At 37.7% G+C, this 22,078-nt stretch overlaps 1 protein-coding gene across 16 annotated transcripts in view; it reads left to right on the top strand.

Moving 5' to 3' along the window:
- Positions 1-11,655, top strand: part of NR2C1 (nuclear receptor subfamily 2 group C member 1) — a 45,895-nt gene extending 34,240 nt beyond the window's left edge. For all 16 annotated transcript variants that reach the window (XM_085046724.1, XM_085046741.1, XM_085046721.1 and 13 more), the window contains 6 exons: positions 1,404-1,566; positions 2,891-3,012; positions 6,067-6,206; positions 8,082-8,219; positions 10,453-10,558; positions 11,108-11,655. In XM_085046724.1, the coding sequence (XP_084902850.1) occupies positions 1,404-1,566; positions 2,891-3,012; positions 6,067-6,206; positions 8,082-8,219; positions 10,453-10,558; positions 11,108-11,282 (844 nt within the window). In that variant the 3' untranslated portion in view covers positions 11,283-11,655. The remainder of the gene's footprint in view (positions 1-1,403; positions 1,567-2,890; positions 3,013-6,066; positions 6,207-8,081; positions 8,220-10,452; positions 10,559-11,107) is intronic.
- The last annotated feature ends 10,423 nt before the right edge of the window (positions 11,656-22,078 follow it).

The following is a 22,078-nucleotide window of genomic DNA, read 5'->3' as shown; positions in this document are numbered from 1 at the left end:
CACACTATTTAAAAAGGACTTTTCAGCCTATCCTAAAATCAATATGGGACAGTGACAAATGCATATGACATTTGCATTTTGGGGAAAGGGGAAGTCTTGTTCCTCTCGTAAATTTCTTTCCTTGGTATATGATGAGCACTGCAGAGGTCATGTTGTTTCCTAAAAAGCAGCTGTCACTGAACTGCTGTGTTTACTGTGTTCAAGAGTGAACTGTGGAAGACCTGAAACTCAGATGTTCTAGCAGGAGTCCATAATATAGTTTCTAGAGCTGAGCCATGAATGCATTCCCTTTGTGCCAATTTTGCATGTACCAGAGACAGAAAATGGCCTGGGTATATATTTGTATAGCCCACACATGTATGCCCCAGTCACCCTCATGTGTACACATCAAGGTACACGGGCTAGTGAGGACCAAAAAGTAGTTCATTTACCATCTCAAGTCTTGAGGCAGTGTCAGCAGCTCTTTCATTATGATGTTTCATTTGGTTGTGAGTGGTTATGTCAAACAGCTCCATTTTTTTAGCATGTTAGTGAATTCAGATATCTAGAGAACGTGGGGGTAGAGAAGGTGGTGGCCAAGTTCTACTCCGGACTTTGGCATTATATCAAAGGCCAAAGTCTGGAGTATTATTTCTAGATGGAGTATTTATTTCCAGATTTAGACTCTGGAAATAAACAGATCTATAAGTTGAGAATGAGTTCTACATACGAGCTGATAATCAGCTTTTGTAAGGTTTTCAGACCTCACTGCATAAGTTTTTCATGCAACACTGCATAGAAATGATGCTGTTCTCGGGAAATGTCATCTGTCTGTAGGCAGTGATCAAGTCTGTGTATCCATCTAGCATTTTGTGCTTGTGAAAGGCAGGAGTCACTGCTACAAGCAGAGGGTACTAAGGATTGTATTGAAGCATGGGAATGTATTCTCTTACATATTTTGAAGCAGTCTTTTCAAATTAAGTTGAAAAACCTAACTACAATTCATTGCTTAACAAAAAAAAATCTTACTCTGTTTGTGCTTCATAGTATTAAAAGCCTGTACAATGTATGCATGAACTGACTGTAAGAGCAGTCTGATGATCATGTCCTTAAAATGCTCATGCCAGCACTCTCAGTGAGCATCACTGAAGAGATCTTGAAAAGCAAACTGTGATTTAGCAGCACAACCAATATGTCAAAACTGTGAATTTGTTGGCAACTAGTGTAAACAGGATCTGCTGCTAATTTTTGTTTCAGAGTTTGGTGGAATGTCAGGAAAAGCATGCTACTGACTTCTATTTTCCAAATCTCACTCTTTGAAACAGACTTCTACATACAGGTTCAGACTTGTGCAGGTTCCTATTAAACTGAAACGGTCTCTAAAATGAAATTTTACTTCTTTTTGTTTGTTTGTGATCCTACAGGGCATTCGATACTCTTGCAAAAGCATTAAATCCAGGAGAGAGTGCAGCATGCCAGAACTCTGAAAGTATTGACGCCAGTGCACAGCTGCTTGGTGGAGAAACAAGCATGAACATCGTTGAAATAGAGGGGCCACTACTCAGTGATGCTCATGTAGCATTCAGGGTACTGAAAGCTTTCTTACTTTTGGCTGTTTATAACTATTTTGACATAGTAGAGTACAATAGGGATCTGATTAATTTTTATTTTTAATTTCTTAGAGGAATATTTGTTCAGCTATTGGCATTTATTTCCGATGAATGAACTGCTTTTGTTCACTGGTTAGCTCTTTATTTGGGAAAAAGTACCATGCGCTGCAGTCATTTAGCTTTTACTTTTTAGTTTCTTACCTTAAAAATAGACAAAGCATTTGCATGAAGCAGAGTCAGCATCCACATTCTCACTTGTTAACGGGTGGATTGATGCAACCTGCAGTTGGATTTTGAGACTTTTGACTGTATTTGTCAGTTTCTTCTGTGTGTAGATACCCTATTTTAGTATGGTATTAAATGACTTAAATTTGTTTAATTTTCTTTGTTAGTTAGCTATGCATTTTTTGGATTTATTTCTCATTTTACAAGCCTGCAGAAATTCCTTCTATCCAGTTTTTTGTCATCTTATTTTTCATGGACAGGTCAAAAAGCTTTCTCATCTAAAAACTTACCCAGTAACAGGCATTTGGTTAAACTTCACCCCTCTTACCAGCATCTGTTTTGATCACTCTAATGCAAGTTTGGTTTCATTTTTAAAATTGCATTAGCTAGACCATTATATAAAAAAAAAATTATTTCTGAAAACAAAACTACAAGTTCTAAGCTCTTTTGGGTCAAATCTCTTTCTTCACATATGCAGATAACATCACTGATTTTACTTACAAACATTAAGAAGGGTCCTTTCTGATGCATAGTGCTTATATTTTCTCGACTTGGGAGCAGCTGTGTATTAGGTATTTTACTCAAACACCAGAAGATTTCTCATGTAATTATTTGTAATATTTTAATAAAAGTAAAAAAAAGAGATATTTTGTGAAATAGAATTCACACACACACACACACATTCTCTCCAGGAGTTGTAACTCCTCTAATGTAAGGAACTTGATTCCAGTAACAGTGATTCTTCTCTCTTACTCTTTGAGAATGTCTCAGAAGTTGAGTTTCGAGATTTCCCATCTTCCGTTGTCCCAAACATGAATTGTTATCTATGAATCAAACTTTCTGTCCTTTTGGTTGCTTTGTAGTTATATCACATACAGCGTGTAATGGTGTGGCTAATAATGAAAAAGGCATTAATTTAGTTTTGTGTCAGGATTATACCATGTTTATTTAAAACACAATTTTATTTTTTCACTTTCAAGAAAATCAAAAGACTGATTCTTTCCTAAACATATTATGAAGAAAGTAAAATAACTGCCTTGCACTTTTTTCTTTTTTTTTCCCCTATTTTTTTGCAGCTCACCATGCCTTCTCCCATGCCTGATTATCTCAACGTTCACTATATCTGTGAGTCTGCCTCCAGGTTGCTTTTCCTGTCCATGCACTGGGCACGTTCCATTCCATCTTTCCAAGCTTTAGGGTAAGTGTTCAGTTACTCCATTCATTTGCGCTGTGAATATGTGCTTTCGAATTTTTGGTTTTTGCTGTCTTTTTCTGGGACTTTTTAAAATATAAAAGTACTGATTAAAGGTGTTATAAATCTTAATCAGTAAGGTAAATTTTCTGAATCAAAACTATGCCAAATTTGAGTGCAATTCAGGACTTTGGTTGGGTTTTGAAGGAAAAAGGAGTAGATTTAAAACCATCGAATGCTCGCACACTACTACTTCTTAAATATATTTTGAGAAAGTAGGAATTCTCATCAGCTTTTTAATAGCTACAGTCCTATGCTACATCCTGATGCTTGTCAGGCAATCACCAAAAAGAAGCTCCTGTCTAAATCCCCAAATATATTTATCCTTATAAGGTGAATTACAAGTAATAATTTTGCTTTTAATAACCTACTTGAAGAAAATGGTTAGCTAGATTCAGCAAACATTCAGAATGAAGTTGTCTAATTTCAGGAGATTTGCCAAAAATAAATGGTTCCTGTAGCCAAAAGATAATTCCTACTATTCTTTTTATAGTTTATGTAAGATCCTGCTTCTCCATCAGAATTCAGTGTATCACTTAAAATTCTTAAGCTCAATTTTGTAGTCCATGGCTGATCGTATTAAAAAAAAAATCTCGAAACTGCATGGGGAAAACTGATTTGTGTTGTTTTCAGAAGTAATTTTATGAAGATACATCAAACAAATAAAAATACTGTATCAGCTCTGACACAAATGGAGAAAAAATCATGTTAGTTTCTTCTCATCTGTTGTGTTTCTCTTTAATTCAATATCAGAATGGTCTGTGACTGTGGCAGCAAAGAGAATTCCTTTTAAAAATGAGGGAGGGGTTTTCCCCTTTTCCAGGAAAGCTGTCAAAAGCAGCATGAATTGTGATTACCATTCATGTTTACTCAGATGCTTAAGCCAAATGATTCTGCACTTTTTAAGGAAAAGACACTGTATTGTGTGTAATTAAGCCTTTGTTTTGGAGATGGAGAAAGGAATATTCTGTAAAGTTAAAGAATAGTAAGGGTAAAAAAATAGGTAGATATGTTTTATTTTGGTTGAAATTGTTGCCCTGCAGAATTTCAAAATGTATAGCAAATAAGCATAGTGCATTATGTCATTCTAAGTTTTTAAAAGATTTTTGTCACAGAGAGACATTGCAGATTAGTACAAATTAGTATTCTAATAACAAATGAGAATTGCTTCTTAAAAATAAAATGTTTTACAGAAGACCTCTGTCTGCAAAAAGATTTAACAAGAAAAATCTGCACATGCTCTTTTTACCGTTTTTTATCTGTTACTTCACAGTATATTTTTCTGCTTGAAAAAATATGAAGGAGTAAGCTGCCTTAAGAGTGTTAATATTCACCTGTGATAGCATTTATAGACCCAGTCAAGATCATGGGCAACAGTATATAAATGACATAAATTCACAGTTTTCCTTTGAAGTGCTTAAAATGCAAACTATTTTCAAGTGGAGATTTATTCGAAATTAATGCAGCGTTTTTAGTTTGAGCACATTTTATCCTATAATTTTGACTTGCAGAAGGGTGACTCATTTCACTTTCAAACTGAAGAGAACTTCATGGAGCAGGATGAGTAATGATTTTGTAAGGAAGATGGATAGTTGTACCTAGGTTGCTTCCTCCTCAGGCAATATTCTCCTCTAGTCACAGCAAGATAGTTGCCTTTGGCCTAATGATGTAGTTAATAATGCCAGTTAATGATTGGTTCATCTTCCTGCACAGACATCTGTGTATGCAAGAGTTTCCTACTGAAACGTTCATCAAGCTGGTTACAGCCTCTTAGTTTTGTGAGACTGTTCAAGCAAACTTAAGAACTGGTTCTGGTCTAAATTTGGTCAGCCATAAAGATGCTCTAGATGGTATGTGTATCTACACACACATATCAGATGAGTAGCCAGTACACCCTATTTTCAGTGGTGCTCAGCATAGTCCCTTGTATTATGTTAAAGGAGATAAATGAAGATGTGACAAATATGTGCAGAAGCTGCATGTACAGTATCATGTCTACCATTACAAGAACTTCATAGTAAAAAATATTGCTCTCAGTAAGCTCTCTGTAATCCAGTTAAGGACAAGTCTGTGTTCACCTGTCTTTTGGCATCTTAGTATTGCAGTAAGTCATCAGAAATGTTCTTGAAGATTACATCAATATTCTTGTAAAAATCCATTCCACTGTATTTTTGTAGTTGAAATCTAGCTTTAATATGCTTTTCTTCTTTGGTAGATCTTCTACTTCTTTTAAATTTCCACTATTTATATTCATTGGCTAAAACTGTGAAATGTGGTACCTGAATTTGACTCCTCTCTGGTAGGATTTGCTTTCTAAGGTTCTGAGCTCTTCTTAAGCTCTGTGAGTTAGAGATGCTTGGCATTACTGAAAGTTAGTTTGCTAATATGGAAGTGGCTGAATAAGAATTGATATATTTAATTTTAAGCTACAGCAAAGAAATCCTTATGACTGGTATTTATACTTTGAAGTCTGTATTTCAAATCTTATTCCGAACTTTGAAGGGATGCAGAAAATAGCAGTTAGGGAGCTCAGAAGCTTGATCCCACATGTTCCATTTCACATGTGTCTTAAATTAAAAAAATACACCAACCCGATGGTTTTCAAGTGAAAAAAAAAAAAAGACCTGTGAGTCTGTTCTGTATCCACAGTACAGGAACAGTGCACTCTTTTTTTGTCCATTCATATAAATGTTGTTCTAAATCCTAAGAAAAATAGCATGATGGAGTACACTGAGACAGTTGGAATTTACTGTAACTTTGGCTTGCTTCTGTGATAGAAATCTATCTCCTTTTAGGTCATTTAAACAAAAATATATTTTTCTACAAAAGTCTAAACCTGGTATTCTAATTCTACCATGCAGAGAAAAATGTTGCAGAGCTTGATTTTGGTATTGGTTGTAATAATTGCATTAGATTAATGCTTTATGAAGTGTTCTTCAAATTAAAAAAAATGTGTGAATGCTGTGGCTGGTTTTATTAAATTATTGTGCTTTTTAATAGACAGGATAACAGCATATCATTAGTAAAAGCCTGCTGGAATGAACTTTTTACGCTTGGTCTGGCACAATGCTCACAAGTTATGAATGTGGCAACGATCTTAGCTGCGTTTGTTAATCACCTGCAAGGCAGCTTACAACAAGGTAAGGTGTATACTGTGCACATGACTGACTTGGGGAATTACTTGATGTTTTGTAAGTTTTGAGCTGTGCAGAAGCTTTTCATTTATCCTCCAGCTGTTAATGTAAATTTACTGTTAAAAGAATTTCATATTAGTATTGGAATAAAATGATACTAGCAAGCACAGTTCACAGGATGGAATTTTAAGCAATTTTGTCAAAGTCAGCTATGCCAATATTTACCTCCAAATGAAAAAAAACCCGTATTATTTATATATATATATATATGTCTGCCTAATATAGATTAGCAGTAACTGGGGTTGTTTTTATTGTGTGTTTTAATGTCTAATAGTGTTCTGCTGTTCTATGAATATCAACAGCCCAAATTAGGAATATATTGGGCAGCATCAACATTAAGAACACAAGTGTACTGTGAACATGATTCCTCTGTATGAAGGATACAAAGTAAAGAATGACCCACCTGTCCACCAGCTCTTCACAGCTGCAACACAAAGCAGCTGAATGCCAGCTTGGTGATCCACTTCCTTTATATAACTTGCCTTGTTGACTTCTGTATATTGGTTTTAGTCTACATGCAAGTGTTCAACAGATCTTCACGAAGTACACTTTGTTCCTTGTTAATCCTATGTCCTGTGTCTTTTAGCATATTTTTCATTCAAATGAAAAACATGTCAGTTGGCCTCTCTAATTCTGTTTCTGAGCAGGAGGGAAGTCTTTTAGCTAAGCTTCGTGTGCTTGTGAACACTCACAAGGTTGTCAGCACTAAAAGCTAACCAGTCAATAATAGTATAGTCTTCATCTGTTCATAGTCATAACACTTTATTCATAAGGTAGATACACAGACAAAAATCTATGCATTTTCAAATTTAACTAATTTTTTGAGTTGTTTGCTGTTAGGGGTATAAAAATTGTTGTTGATGCTATGCAAATGCAGATTGGTAAACTGGAGAAAAACATCCCACCAGACTATAGATTTTTCATCATCTTTTATGATAAGGTAATTAAAGAATTATTTCTGAGGGGTTTTCATAATTTAAAAATATCCACAAGATCCTCTTATAAATAGCAATACTTTAAAGCAAACTGATCAAATAATGAAATCTACTGGATCAGCTAAAGACACTAACAAATCTGTGATTGTCTCTAGACAGATACAAACAGAATCTGGAAACTTTGGTCCATGTTATATTTAAAGGATGTTTATCAAAAAGAGTATTGTAGTAATTAGTCATGTTTTTATCTTTATTACAAATACATATTTCAATCACTGAAACTGGGAATTCAGGTTGACTGCAGAAACCAGTTGTGCAGTATGCCAGCAGCAGTATCTCCAAGAGATACCAAATTTGTGGGCTCTAGGGACTGTAGTTTGATAGGAGATGGAGAGAATGGGACTTTCAGGCTGCTTTGCTATTGCTGACTCAAGGGGAGCAGCTCTGCACCAACCACATTCTCCTCAGTGCAAATCAGGGAAGGTGTATAGTGCACCTTTTCCAGCAATGGCATGGTCTTTGACTAAAATAACCCATGCAGCTGTACACTACCCTGCCATGTGGCACCTGATCCTTAGATGCTGAGCACAGATCTGCAGCAGCAGTTGTATTGTTTACTTACAAGTAGTCTCCTCCTGATATTTTCAAGCTCTAGTCCATGCGTGATTACTGGAAGCATTAGTGGCAGGTAGAGTCCTGATTGGAAGGGGAGGGAGAAAAAAGTGTTATACTCCATAATTGTTGGTGTCAAGATTATAGGAATTTACAGATGGCATAGCTTTCCCATTGTTTGAATCTGATTAAATACTTATCTTTAACATTCCAGCGTGACCACATTTTTTGTATGTGTGTTAACTTGGAATTTTTTGTGTGTGTCTTGACTTAGATAAGCTGCCAACAGACAGAGGAAGACTAGTAATGGAGCATGTCTTCAAATTGCAAGAGTTCTGTAACAGCATGGTTAAGCTTTGTCTAGATGGATATGAATATGCATATTTGAAAGCAATTGTCCTCTTCAGTCCTGGTATGTAATTATTCCAAATGTAAAACTTCAATCTATGCTATTTGTTGCCATATAACTTCTGCCTGTTTCATTATATACAGTTACTGCCTTATTTGTTGAGGAATCTTGGAAGGTGTGTAAGGACTGTAGGAAGAAGAGGGTTAATTTTTTAATGTAATCAGTTGAATGTTGCTTTGGGGACATTTTTGTGGGGGAGACTTTTATTTTTATTCATAGATTTTTTATTCTTGGCGCTGCCACTCATGCTTCTTGTTGTTTTGGGTTTGGATTTTTGGCTGGTTTGGTTTTTTTTCCTTTCATTAATTTATTCATTGCTTTTTCATTCTGTGCCTCCTTTCTGGGGTACATTTTCTGGAGACCTGCAGTTTAATTTTCTGAAGTTTTGCTTTTGCACATCCAGATGAAATGGGTTGAAGTTGGCATTTTAATGTATGAAAGACTATCTGGGCATCAGTTCTCAGATGCAAAATTACAGAAACATCATCTCTCTCCACAAAGACAATGCATATAGCATTACTGGTGAATGAACACGACAAACATTCACATATGTTATTATTTCTGTCTTCTAAACAGTATTTGCATAATGTACTCTCAGTAGCATTAATGGACATACATTAGACAGTGAAGGTAATACATTTTCCTTCTGGCTGATTAGTTTACAACAGGCAGGAAAGAGTCTTCTGGTTATGGTAGATATTGACTGAGTAATTAGACTGTGCAACCCATACGCCTGGACTGAAAATTACAAAATTAATTTTCTTTATTTGAAAGTTGTAGAGCTAACTTTTCATGAAAGGCATTCAGGTATTATATCAGTATCCTGCAGGCCTTAGATTTGTCATTCAGAACTGGGATTTAATATAAAGCCAAAATCAAGTTTTTTGGTGAAAGAAAAATGTACAAATCTCAAGTACTTCCTCTGTCTCCATATAACAAAGTCTTCATATACCTGAAAGTCATGTTTAGTACCTTTGAACAGTAGGAATGTCCTGGCAATGGCTCGCAGGCCAGAAATTACAATGGCAGGGATTTTACTGCTCTGCTACTGGATGGGGCTGGGCTGTATCCAGCAGAGACCTAAGGTAAGAACCTCTGCTTTAGTAGGCCCTGGTGATTCAGCTATGCCAAGCCAGCTGAATACAAGATTGATTGTCACAAGACAGGCTTGGGCAAAGAAATTAGTGTGAAGGGTGTGCCAAGAAGACTTGACATCTTTCTAAATGGCTGCAAGTGTATGAGCAGTGGTCTTCGAACTGCTGTTTCCAGAAGCTGACTTCTCGCTGTGTTCCTGACATAGCTCTAAAAGCAGTGCATTTTGCATGTCAGTGCTAACTCTTCATCTGCATGATTTGTCATGCTACTATGACAGTAAAATTTTTACACTCAGATAGATGGGTAAGAAAATTACAGACCGTGTAGAGAGTTCAGAATTACTGGATAATAATTTCCAAATTTGACGTGGCAGTTAGATTGATGGTCTTTCATTTTAGCAAGATTTACATTTCAAGTGTACAAATCACTGCTAAAAATTATGATTAGCACATTTGAAATTTTTGTACCATATAGTTGAAAAAGAACAATCTGATACATACAAGCCTGTCTGAGTTCAAGAAGCATTTGGACAATGCTCTCAGGCACATGATGTGATTCTTAGAGTGTCCTGTGCAGGGCCAGAAGTTGGACTAGATGATACTGATTAGTCCCTTCTAACTCAGCATCTTCTGTGATTCTGTGCTATTTTTCACACATCTTAGGAGACAGTTCGCAGCTTTTTATTCAGCTTCTTCCACTGCTCCATGATTTTATCCTTCACTTTCCACCCAAATGTTATTTGTGTATCCAATATTCCAGAAAATGTCAGTGTGTTGAAACAATGCTGTTACACTGCTACACGGAGAACACAATGCTTTTACTGCTACACAGAGAACAGAGTTGTATCATCCAGATTAATGTAAACATTGCAAGCACTGAATTTATTTAAATCTTTTAAAATGTCTGATTTCATTTATGGAAAGTTAAGTAAAATACAAGTGTAACGATTGAGAAATAAAAGGAGGTAAAGTAGTGTCTACTACTAAAACTGAAGTTGCTGCAGCTACCATGTAATTATTTGAATTACATGTAATTATTTCAATTACATTAATTTTTACAGTTGGCAGCTGGATAATCTGTATGGATTTTAGTTCATTTTGTGTAGAATGGGTATAACAAAGAAGAGAGTTCTTTTTTTCAGATCACCCAGGTCTAGAAAATGTGGTACAAATTGAGAAATTTCAAGAAAAAGCTTACATGGAGTTCCAAGACTATGTAACAAAGGCATATCCGGATGATACTTACAGGTCTGTAAACTTAGATGCTTACTTGATTGATTCTCTTTTCAAAGTCATTGGTGATACTGATTTGTGCATATGTGATTTGTACATATGACATTTCATGTCATAGATGTGTACATTTTCTTCTTAACTCCTTAAAGTTAAGAAATTACCCTCAGAACACTTCAAATATTATGTGAGTGGTTATACCTATTATGATTATTATTTATCTCATTATTAATTTCTAAAGTATCAGAAATAAATGTTAGTAACAGTCAATTTGAATTGCATCTATTTGGAATATTTCCCCATTTAGTCGTAAGTCCAAACATGATATATAGTACATGGAATTGACAGGGTTCCTCACATTTTCTGTACTGTTCAAGACATGACTAAACATAAATTTAATTCTCTACTGATTTGAATATTTAAGCTTTTCATGAACCAGATATAGCAAATTTTGACCAGTAGTGTCCCTTGTCAATTTTTTCTCTTCTTTTACTAATAATGTCGTGGAGAATAACACCAAAATCTGTGATCTGCTAAGTAACACTTTTTACCAAACTTATTTTCCAGACTATCTAGACTTCTCCTCCGATTGCCTGCTCTTAGGCTGATGAGTGCTGCCATCACTGAAGAGCTCTTCTTCGCAGGACTAATTGGAAATGTTCAGATTGATAGCATCATCCCCTACATTCTGCGAATGGAGACAGCAGACTACAACTCTCAGATCATAGGTCATGCCATATAAAAGTATCGGTCCAGGATTCTGTACCATGGCAATCATGGTGATGTAAATGCATACCCTGTCTCCAAGAGATGGTAATAAGCCTTCCAATGCACCTTTCCAAAGAAGGCTCATATTCCTCCTTTCCAGTACACATGGTGGAGTGTATTAGGATATAGGATCACTTCCTGTTCTTCATCTGTCTTCAAGGACTTGTAAATTAACTTGATATCTGAAGAAAGTCAAGAATTGTCCATCCTATTTTTGTAGATAGACGGACTTGGAACATTTGTTTATGAAGTCCAGGCTTATGAGGAAATTGAAGAAGCTTTGACTGAACTAAGGTATCTCAACTTAGTTTGATGTTTTAGACAAATAAATTAACTTTCCTCTCTGAGTTTTGTTTTCAGTGTTTTGCTACTAGTTCTTTCTCATGTATCAAATCAAAAATACATGATCAAACATCCTGAAAAGGCCAGTTTCCATGCAAACAAGACCCAGCTTAGTTTTGGCTGTTGTTTTGAAGAGAGATTTGTTTCTTGCTGGATTAAACACTGGATACCATTACAAGTGGAGGGAAAGCAGAGGAAGTTTGCATTTTAAGATGTTCTGGTGTTAACATTGATGCAGTTGATCAAAAGTGAAGCCGCAAAGAATCAGTACTGACTGTTTTGCAGAATACTAGGTTGTAGCAATAATGTAGACATCAGCTGTTTTGTACTACAAAAAAAAAACAACAGAAAAGTGTATACTGCAGGCATTCAAAGACAGCATAGTCCTGCTTTTTCTGGTCTCAGAAATCTGAGCTTTTTCACCCTACCTCTCCCTTTTTTCATGCTCAGTGCCCAGTGATGGAGGCATTCTAGATGCCTTTTAACTTGTGTCTATGTCGTTATTTTTTGTTATTGTTAGATCTTGGGTATGTAGTTCTCTTTTCCAACCAGTCCTATATGATTACTTTTCAAATTTGAGTTTGTTAAATCCAGTGTCCTTCCCTATGGGAGCATGGGCCTCTGCTGGTTTTGCTTTTCTCGTTAGAAATGGGTCTAGATACTCCATACATGTTGCCTGAATCATACTCCATAGCTCTATCTAAGGATGGGTTTAAATGTTTTTCTGTTTTGTGACTCACGTGACAACAGTGATTCATGGTTGCTTCTTGCTTCCTTTTGCAACAGGAAGTTACACATCCCTGGCACGTTTATTATCCTTGCTGCTTAAAATGAGAGAAGTATCCTAGTGAAAGTGATGGTCTACTTCAGATATTAGGATTTAGGATTATCTGAATCTTGGGTCAAGGCTGAGTTCTATTTAGCATGAACCCTTTCTTTCTCTGGCAAAATTGAGTGAGGAAGAGCCTCACTCAATCAAGAAATACATGGTTGCTTAGCCAGATCAGATTAAATGGGGGCCTTTGCCTGCTCTGTAGTGGTAGTTCCAAGGCCACCCTAACATCAAAGACTACTAGATGAGGCTTGGCTTCTGTAGTTCTTGAGTTCTGTAGTTTTTCTCAGCACCAGATCTCTACCAGACAGAAAGAATCTGGGAACTGCCTCCGACACTGAATTTCTGTGTTCTTCTCAATTCCACTGACTGAGCTGCTTGGCTCTTCTCCTACCCAAGCTCTGTAATCTGAGACTGTATTGTAGAATCACAGAATCAGAGGATGGTTGGGGTTGGATGAGGCCTTAAAGATCATCTAGTTCCAACCACCTGTATGGACAGGGACGCCTTCCCCTAGATGAGGTTGCTCAGAGCCCCACTCAGCCTGGCCTTGAATGCTTCCAGGAGGGGCATTCACAGCTTCTCAGGGCAACCTGTTCCAGTTCCTCACAACCTACACAGTAAAGAATTTCTTGCCAATATCTTACCTAAACCTACTCTGTTTCAGTTTGAAGCCATTCCCCCTTGTCCTGTCACTACATGCTCTTTAATAAATAGTCTCTCTCCATCTTTCTTGTAGGCTTCCCTCAGGAAGTGGAATGCCACAATTAGGCCTCTAAGCCTTTTCTCTTCCAGGCTGAACAATCCCAATACTCTCAGCCTTTCCTCACTGGAGAGGTGCTCCATTCCTCTGATCACCTCTGTGTTCTTCCTCTGGACTCACTCCAACAGGTCCATGTCCTTCCTGTGCTGGGGACTCCAGAGCTGATGCAGCACTGCAGGTGGGGTCTCACCAGAGTGGCACAGAGGGGCAGAATCTCCTCCCTGGCTCTGCTGCCCATGCTGCTTTGATTGCAGCTCAGGAAATGTTTGGTTTCTGGGCTGTGAGTGCACATTGCTGGCTCCTGTCCAGCCTCTCCTCCAGCAACACCCCCAAGTCCTTCTCACAGGGCTGCTCTCCATCTGTTCATCCCCAAGCCTGGATTGTTACCAGGGGTTGCCCCAACCCAGGTGGAGCATCTTGCATTTGGTCTTGTTACACTTCATGAGATTCCCATGGAGCCATCTCTTGAGTTTGTCCAGGTCCCTCTGGATGGCATCCCATCCTTCAGGTGTGTCAACCACATCCCTCAGCTTGGTGTCATCTGCAAATCTGATGAGGGTGCACTCAATCTCTTCATCTGTGTTACTAATAAAAATATATTAAATAACACTGGTCTTGGTATGGAGCCTTGAGGGACACCACTTGTCACTGATGTCTTTTGGGACTCTGAGCCAGTGAACACTACCCTCTGGTTGTGACCATCCATCTACTTCGTTATCCATCTAACAGTCCACCCATCAAATCCATCTCACCAGTTTAGAAAGAAGAATGTTGTGGAGGACCATACTACAGGATTGGTCATATCAAATCCCACAGACCAAAGCACTTAGTGCTGAGGACCCCTGATGGCATAGAACAACCCCATTTCCTATGTCTTGGCACTTACTGACTTGCTGGAGGACAGCTTTCAGTGGTGGAACTGGGCATGGCAGCTGAGCTCTTCTCACATTCCACCTTTTGAAGGATGTAGGATTCAAGTTTGTTATCTGTGTTCCCTGGAGAGCAGTATGAGGATGACTGTCCCATCTCTCAGGAGGTGTGCATCTCATCAGTGGAGTTTATGGAAGTATGAAAGACTTGGTTGCTGCAAGCCTGCTGTGCTTGTTCTCTCCCAATGGGCTAGAGACACATTTTTGATCTGTCAGACCAAGCTGCAGATGGGAAGTAAATCATTCTCCAGTTCAGCTCTCCTCAGAAATTCTGACCCTGCTTTCTAGTCCCTTGCTATCCCTAACCCACTTCTGGCACTAGCAGGCACAGGATTTACAGTCCTCTGCATTAAAACTGTTAAGGAAACTGACTCTTGAATATATTGAACGTAGTTTTCCAGGCAGTCCACTGCTGTTGGAAGAGTTTAATATTCTCCAAATTCATACAACCAGGTAATAGTGAGATGGAAATAAAAACCTGCCTTCCTTCTAAATGCAGTGCACTGTGCAAATCTCTCTCACATCCTTGAAGAAAACTTTGACTCCATAGCTTGAGCCTCAGGTGTGATATGCACTAGTCTATAGCTGACCAAAAGATTCAGCTGATGCAGCCTCTTAGGTGGTACTTGGCTGCCTTTCCATAGCTAGTATGTGTCTTTTTCCTTTTTTTATCCTTTTTTCTTTTTCTTCAATTGGAGCACTGTTTTGGAGGGCATGTCCTCAGGACCTGATTTTCTCTGGATTCCTGTCCTTGGTTCCTCTTTGTGCCCTAGTCTGTTTGAATACAAGTTAACTTCAGTAACACATGGACTGCCACTACCACGGACTGCTGCATCAAGACTACTTGCTTAGTATGTGGTAACTCATAAGCACAAAAACCTCGGTCATGTTTCACATCAGGTTATTTAAATTCAGGCATTTGTATATTGTGAGGGCCAAAAAAACCCTGTATTTTATGATCTTGGATACCTCTGACATTCGGACCTCTAAAGAGCCAAAGTGCATACATACAACCCATAGCAAACAGCTCTGGCTACTGGTAAGTGACCTTTTTTCCCCCCAAAGTTTTACATTTTTCCTAATAATAAATTTTCAAGATTGATATAAAGGTAGAGTGCAGCTGATCTGTGCTGGCTGCCAAGTAATCTTGTCTTTATGATGATGTAAAAGATGCATCCCATATAGGAGGTTGTTGTTTCAGTGTTATTCACTTTGCTCAGCAAGATCTTAATTAATTATTTCCAAATTATTTCATTAATCATTCTTAAACTATTAATTAATCCTTTTGATAAGAAATGAGGCATAACAGGGTTTTCTCAGGAATGGGAGCTTTAAAAAAGGTAAATACAGGAATCAACATGGTTTTTCCTTATTTATCCATGTTAACCATTACAGTTATCTAAGAACAATGCAACACCTCATGGAAAAACCAAACCATGAAGTTCTGGTTTTGTTGTTTTGGTTATCTTAAGAGAACTCTTCTCAGTTAACTGAAACATATCAAGTTACCTTCAGCTGAGGCCCTTTGTGTTTCTAACAGGTATTTTTTAGGATTACATGATACCACATTAACACCTGTGTGATTTATTGTCATTTATAGTTTTGTGAGTTATTACTCTTTCGTACCAAATGACAGACTGGCTAATATTATTGGGTTCTGTCAGTACCACTGTCAATACAATAACAAAAATGTGAGTATTGAAGCTCACTCCACCATGGATGTTAAAATATCTCATTGTCTTTGTGATTTCTTTTTACCTGTAAATTATTTTTCAACTTTTTGATTTTTAGCAGGCTTGACAGTTTTCAGAGCCAGTCAGGATTTAACCAAACTGTGGCATTTACCAGCCAAAAACTTTTCCAATGAAAGGACAAGTTTAGTTTCAACAGCTTTAAAATTTTCAATGTTACAAGCAAGAAAATAATTTTAATATAAGTCACATGAAAGGAACACCAATTTTATACATTTTAGAATCCGATAATTTAAAGATGATAGTACTGTTACATGTAATAAGCTTACTAGTTCAAATATTTTTCATGAAACTGTATGTTGCACACGTGTATGTGGGTTTAGGTTGCTTGTGTCATACTGCTGAAGTTCCTAGTGCAAATAATTGTTATATTTTTTTTTCTAGAGGACTTTCATTGCAGTACCTTCCATAGTTACAACCTATCTGTCCATACATTTATTCTTCTTGTGTGATCTTCAGTGTCAGTGAAAGTCAGTCTGTTCATTTAGAAACTAGTCTGTTTATTTTGTTCAGCCTTTGTGATTTGCTAGTACATCAGTTTCAGTGTAAGCAATACAGTGTCACTGTAGCTGTCTTGCTGTTGTATTAAAAACATCACTATAAACGTCTTGAAACCTGGCTAAATTGGAAAACTATTTTGGATGTATTTTTAAAAATAAATTGTAACTTTCTATTATAGAAAACAATTGCAATATCCTATTTGTTAGTGTTTTATACGGATTGTCTTATGGACCTAGAACACTGTATATGATTACAAATAGTTTGTGGATCTTTCACATTTTTATTACACAGTGTAGTATTGTCAGTTATATTCAGTCTCTGGGATTTGTGGTAGCTGCAATATCCTGCTGTTTGCTAATCTTTGTTGCTATTAACCCTTTGTTTCCATGCTTACTACTTTCTGGCCTATGCATCTGAAAAGTAATAATTTATTGTAAAATTTAACTTACCAGTGTTTTGATTTTTAAAATGCTATATGGAAATATGTATTGTAATGAACCCTGATCATGGATCTTCGTGTCATATAATGCAATAATGGATATTTGGAAATTAGTAGTTGATTCATTATGGATCAGTTTTAGGTTGAAAGTTATAGTATGGTTGAACAGAGATATTTTTCTTTTGAAAGAAACAGACTTGAGACATTCAAGTAAACTTATCTCAGTTTTAAATATTACTGGATAAATAATGAATTTATTAATGTTTAAAACTCTGAAAACAGCACAAGTTTTGGTGTATTCCAGAATTGATTTCTCAATGATAATTTTAAAAGTGTAAGGTTTTTTAGTCGTTGTCTTCTGTTATAAATGAATGTGGCATTTGCATGGATGTGCAGATAATCCAGAACAGTATCCTAAATGGTAAGTTAATTGCCATTCTTTTCATGTTTTAATTCTGAAATGTTTTTATTATGAAGTAAATTAATTACCCACTGACACACTGTAGTGAAAATGTGAGGTGCACTGGTAAAAGATAAAGTTTGGATAAGGCAATGAGTTTACTAATTATGAGAGCTGGAAATAAGCATTTAAAGTCTCTTTCCCATCAAATTTTACTCCAGGCTCTTTCTTACCTCTGTTTTAAAGACTTAACCTTTCTTGGTGTTTAGAATCACAGACTGGTTTGGGTTGGAAAGGACCTTAAAGATCATGTAGGTCCAACCCCTGCCACAGGCAGGGACACCTCCCACTATCCCAGGTTGCTCAGAGCCCCATCCAGCTGGCCTGGAACTCTTGCAGGGATGGGGCACTCACAGCTTCTCTGGGCAACCTGTTCCAGTGTCCCACTACACTCATCATATAGAATTTCATAGAATCATAGTTGTTAAGGTTGGAAAAGGCCTCTAGGATCATTGAGTCCAACTGTTTCATCCATGTATCCAATCAAAATCTGCCCTCTTGCAGTTTCAAACCATTGCCCCTTGTCCTAGCACTACAAGCTCCGATGTCTTTCTCCATCTTTCTTGTAGGCCTCCTTTAATTATTAAAAGTCCAGAGTCCTCTCCAGGCTGAACAACTCCAACTCTCTGTCTGTCTTAATAGGAGAGGGTCTTAAGCCCCCTGACTATTTTTGTGGCCCTCCTCTGGTTCCACTACCTCCTCCAGGCCCTGTTCCCAGTCAGTTTGCTAATGAATTACTTTTTCTTCTGCCAGTAAAGTTCCACAGCCTTTTGGTTACCTCTGTGGCATTTGTCTTTTTCTGTCAACAAACATCCCTAGCACCCAGTCTTGCCTTACCTCCTAATAGCTCTGTCAGGTAACTCCAAAGAACATTTCTACTTTACATAGGAATCCATCTATGACGATGGATTTGTTTTTCTTCCTGTATGTACCAAGTCTTGCATTAATACATGCTGTGGGCTGCCCTGCTTGGCCACTCACCCTGTCCAGCCCTACCCTTGCCCTGATATACAATGGCTAATACAGAATACAATTTTCTCTTAGGTGAAGCTTTATCAGAAGTCAGGGTTGTGCATTTGGCTTGAATGTAGGAACCGAATGTGTCCTCTGAGGCACTGTGTTGGAGGTGAAAGCAAGTCATTTGGACAGTAGAGCATCACCATCTTCAGGTATCAACATCTGGACACTTACAGGTTTTGTGGCTGTTGATACTGGCTGAACAAATGCATTTCCTGATTATTTTTTTAATAACTGAATCTTGCAGTAATGCTTGTTCAAATATATTTTCAAGTTAACTGTGCTTGGATTAAGGGGAGGTGGTGGGGTGCTAATAAGGAGACAGGAGTATTTGTGGTTTGTGTGAAATGGTAGTGGAAAAGGGATAGCACAGAAGTGATGTTCTAGGAATGCTTTTAACTAAGCTTCTGTGGTGGATTTGCCTGTGAGACCAGAGAAACCAGATGGAACTGCTCCACCATGGGTTCTTCTGAATCAATATAGCACATTTCACTCAGCAGAACTGTCTGCTGGACATCCAGAGAACCAAACTGCCATGCTCTGAACCTCCTGATAATACCAACTCCCCAGACAAGAAAGTTGTTGGCAAGAGACATGTGAGCAGCCATCCCTGTGGCTTTGGTCCTGCAGATTTCTGGTGCTTTGCAGATTTGCAGTCTAATCCCCTCCAATAAGCTGTCATGAGGTGTCTGAGCTCCTTCACAATGACTTCAGTTCTCCTTCATCCTAGGGTTTTACCAGGGAGCAAAGTGAACACCCACATACTTTGGTTCATGAAGGCTACCTGAGGAACAGCTCCAAAGGTTTTTCTTTCATTCTGTTACCAGGGGAGTTTTGCCATTGGAAAATCAAAGGTAAAGGCAGAGTTACTGCTGGAGACATAACCCAGACAGTTCCCACAAAGTGACAAGTGTTTTCTAAAAGTGCCAGTAAATTTATTATTCTAGGGGTTTTGAGAGCTAAATTCTTCTCAAGTTTACATACTCAAATGCTTTTTGAAAATTCTAAAGTATGTACTTTTTCAGTTACATTTTGTTTAGTTCCAGGCTATGAATTTATTTTCTAACCTTTTCAATCAATGGAATCCAAGTGACAAAAACTTTTTCCATTGTGTTTTTGGGAAATATATGTGGGTGATAGGACTAAAAAAATGCGTTAGTGAAAGCAGTAGAGATTGCACTGTTTGGACTAGAGTGAGAGAAACTACTGTTAGAGACTGGATTAGAGTATTATTGGACACTGAATTGTGGAGATTTGTATTGTGGATTGGACTTTGATTCTGGAAGTTTGCAGTTCTAGAAGGATGGAACAGGAAGTGATACCATTTTCAAAATCTGTATAGTATGCTCTTATTAGTCTTTCTTCTGATGGATTTTTTCTTAGTTTAATTAAGAAAAGGATTTCCATTTATTGTTGCAAATGTATGTTCCACAGTTGTGAACCACTGCAGAATAAATTTATGTGACTTTCCATACTAAGAACAGAGGGAATGGCAGTGGAATAGACAAATTTAATAAAAGGTTCTTCTAAGGTAAAATGTAAACACTAAATTATTCTGTAGATCAGTTGACTTTTGCACTTTTTGAGAATATATGAATTTAGGTTTTTCAAAATCAATTATACCAATGAATAAAGCTCTTTAAAGGAAAAACTGAAATACATAGGATTGAGAGAGATGTTTGTTTGCTAACAAAATGAAAGGAAGTTACTTGTCATCCTTTGAGGAATTCAGGAGATGGATTTGTTTATTTTTGAAAATATGTTGCTTATTATGCTCTGTATTAGAAAAGAAGGAAATAAGTTGTGTTCAGACTTGAGAGGGGTTTTTTAGGCCTGAAAAAGAGTTCTGGCAGTTTGAATTAGAGAAGGAAAGTAAGGCAGCATTAAAAGTGTTTAGCAAGAGTTTTTGAGGCAGTGAGGTTCACTGTGCTAATTTTGGGGTAAAAAAGCAACATCTAGTAAGAGTCTTAAATTTAAAAAAACTGGGAATTAATATTTCTTTTGGGTGTGTGCATTTGACAAGTTACTTGAGTGACAAGACAGCATTTCAATGCTGTCTCCTGAAGATGTCCCAGTAAATCCTTAGGAAGACGCATTTGCATTCCACTCTATTCAACCATGACATTTGCACCAAGTTCAGGGAGAATTTTTGAACACAGTAGTCAGGTTCTCTTTTTCATGCACAGTGACACATTAACAGAAGCAGTATAAGTAGATGTGATGGGACTTCAGCAGTCATGAGGTAATGAAATTCTCAGTGAAGATCTCACTTGACTAAAGCAATGGAGAAAATAGTACAAAAAAAATTTAAAATGCAGTTCAAAGAAGATGCTGTAAAATGTTCCTGCTACTAAGAAAGTATTCCCCACAAAATCTTCAGCAGGATCAAAGTCACATTAAGAAGCTGATCCCTTCTTCCAGCTTTGTGTCACAATGCCATTTCCTTCACAGTGCTCTCAGTCAAAGAACCATGGTGCCACATGGATCAGTGAAGTGATCCAGATAATTTTAACCCTTGGGGGAAAAAACCCACAGCAAACAACTATGTTATTTCACTGCCAGCAGAGAAAATGCTCATGTAATTATACTCGCAGTCAGTGAAAATTATCCCAGTTATATTAATCAGGAATATGCTTAGAAACTGGTATAAGCATTGAACCTATACAATGCTTCCAGAGTTGGCTGTCCTAATTTAAATTACAGCTCTTTCATATTTTACACTCCATTATCAGTACTTTATATCAAAATAATAGTTTCTGTGTATGAAGTTAGAGACAGTGAGTGAATTCTGACTGTAAACATTCCTCCCTGTTTTTATGCCTGCTAATGTGCATGTATCTGACCATATTTTAATGTATTTAATACATTTTCTAAGACTTCTGACTGTGAAAACGCAAATAATTTGCCACAAGTGTACTGAGTCTTGTCACAAAAGAGATGCTGTGGTTAGAGGACAGAGCACAGAACCAGAAAGGGCCTGTGTTTTATGTTTGAAAAAACCCAAAACTACTTGTGTTAAAACTAAAAAACTTTGAGTGGAAACTCAGACCACTAGACTTCATGTTGAAATGGATATATTTCCACACCGTGAACTTGGCTGACACGTTTTTCCCAGTCTCATTTTCTTCTCAAACTTAACACTACCTACCTCTTTTTTCACTCTGAATCCTGCTTTGTCCCTTCCCAAAGCCCCAATTCCAGCAGTGACAGTGTCCAGCAGCTTGGCCTTTCCGTGCTGACAGATGGGCTCTGCTCATCAGCCTGCACGGGTTGCAGGACCTTTGATGTGTTTACCAGCTGCTTTTCCAAGTCCTGCCTGCTCTGACAAAGTGCAGTGGATCTCTTTTTGCCCGGCCTGTGTAGCAGTAGCCTTGGGAAGGTCAGGGAAGTTTCTGCACCTTGCCTGCTCAGGTGCAGCACAGTAGCAAAATCCTACTTGCAGCAACAGTAGCAAAATCCTGCCAACATCCACAGCAGGGCAATCAAAGGTATTTCTTCCTGCTGATGCAGAACCAGCAGAAGGCACCGGGACAAGATGAAGAAGGTGGAGCGTCAGCAGACATTTCTATTACAAAGGGGCTTTTCTCCCTATCCTGAAGTTGTTTGTATCTTGCTGACCTCCACGTGTAAGCAGCAGGCTCATGTTCTATGAATGCAGGCCGTGCAGACTGGGAGGCAAACCGCAGTGCGCTCGCCAGCACACTCCCTTCGGCAGCGGCGCGGAAGGCAGCAGAGG

Source organism: Lichenostomus cassidix, chromosome 1Aa (assembly GCF_008360975.1).
Source record: "Lichenostomus cassidix isolate B80296 chromosome 1Aa, HeHo_3.0, whole genome shotgun sequence".
NCBI lineage: Eukaryota > Metazoa > Chordata > Aves > Passeriformes > Meliphagidae > Lichenostomus > Lichenostomus cassidix.
The sequence above is the reverse complement of the archived record's forward strand: the minus strand, read 5'-3'. Positions and strand labels throughout refer to the sequence as shown.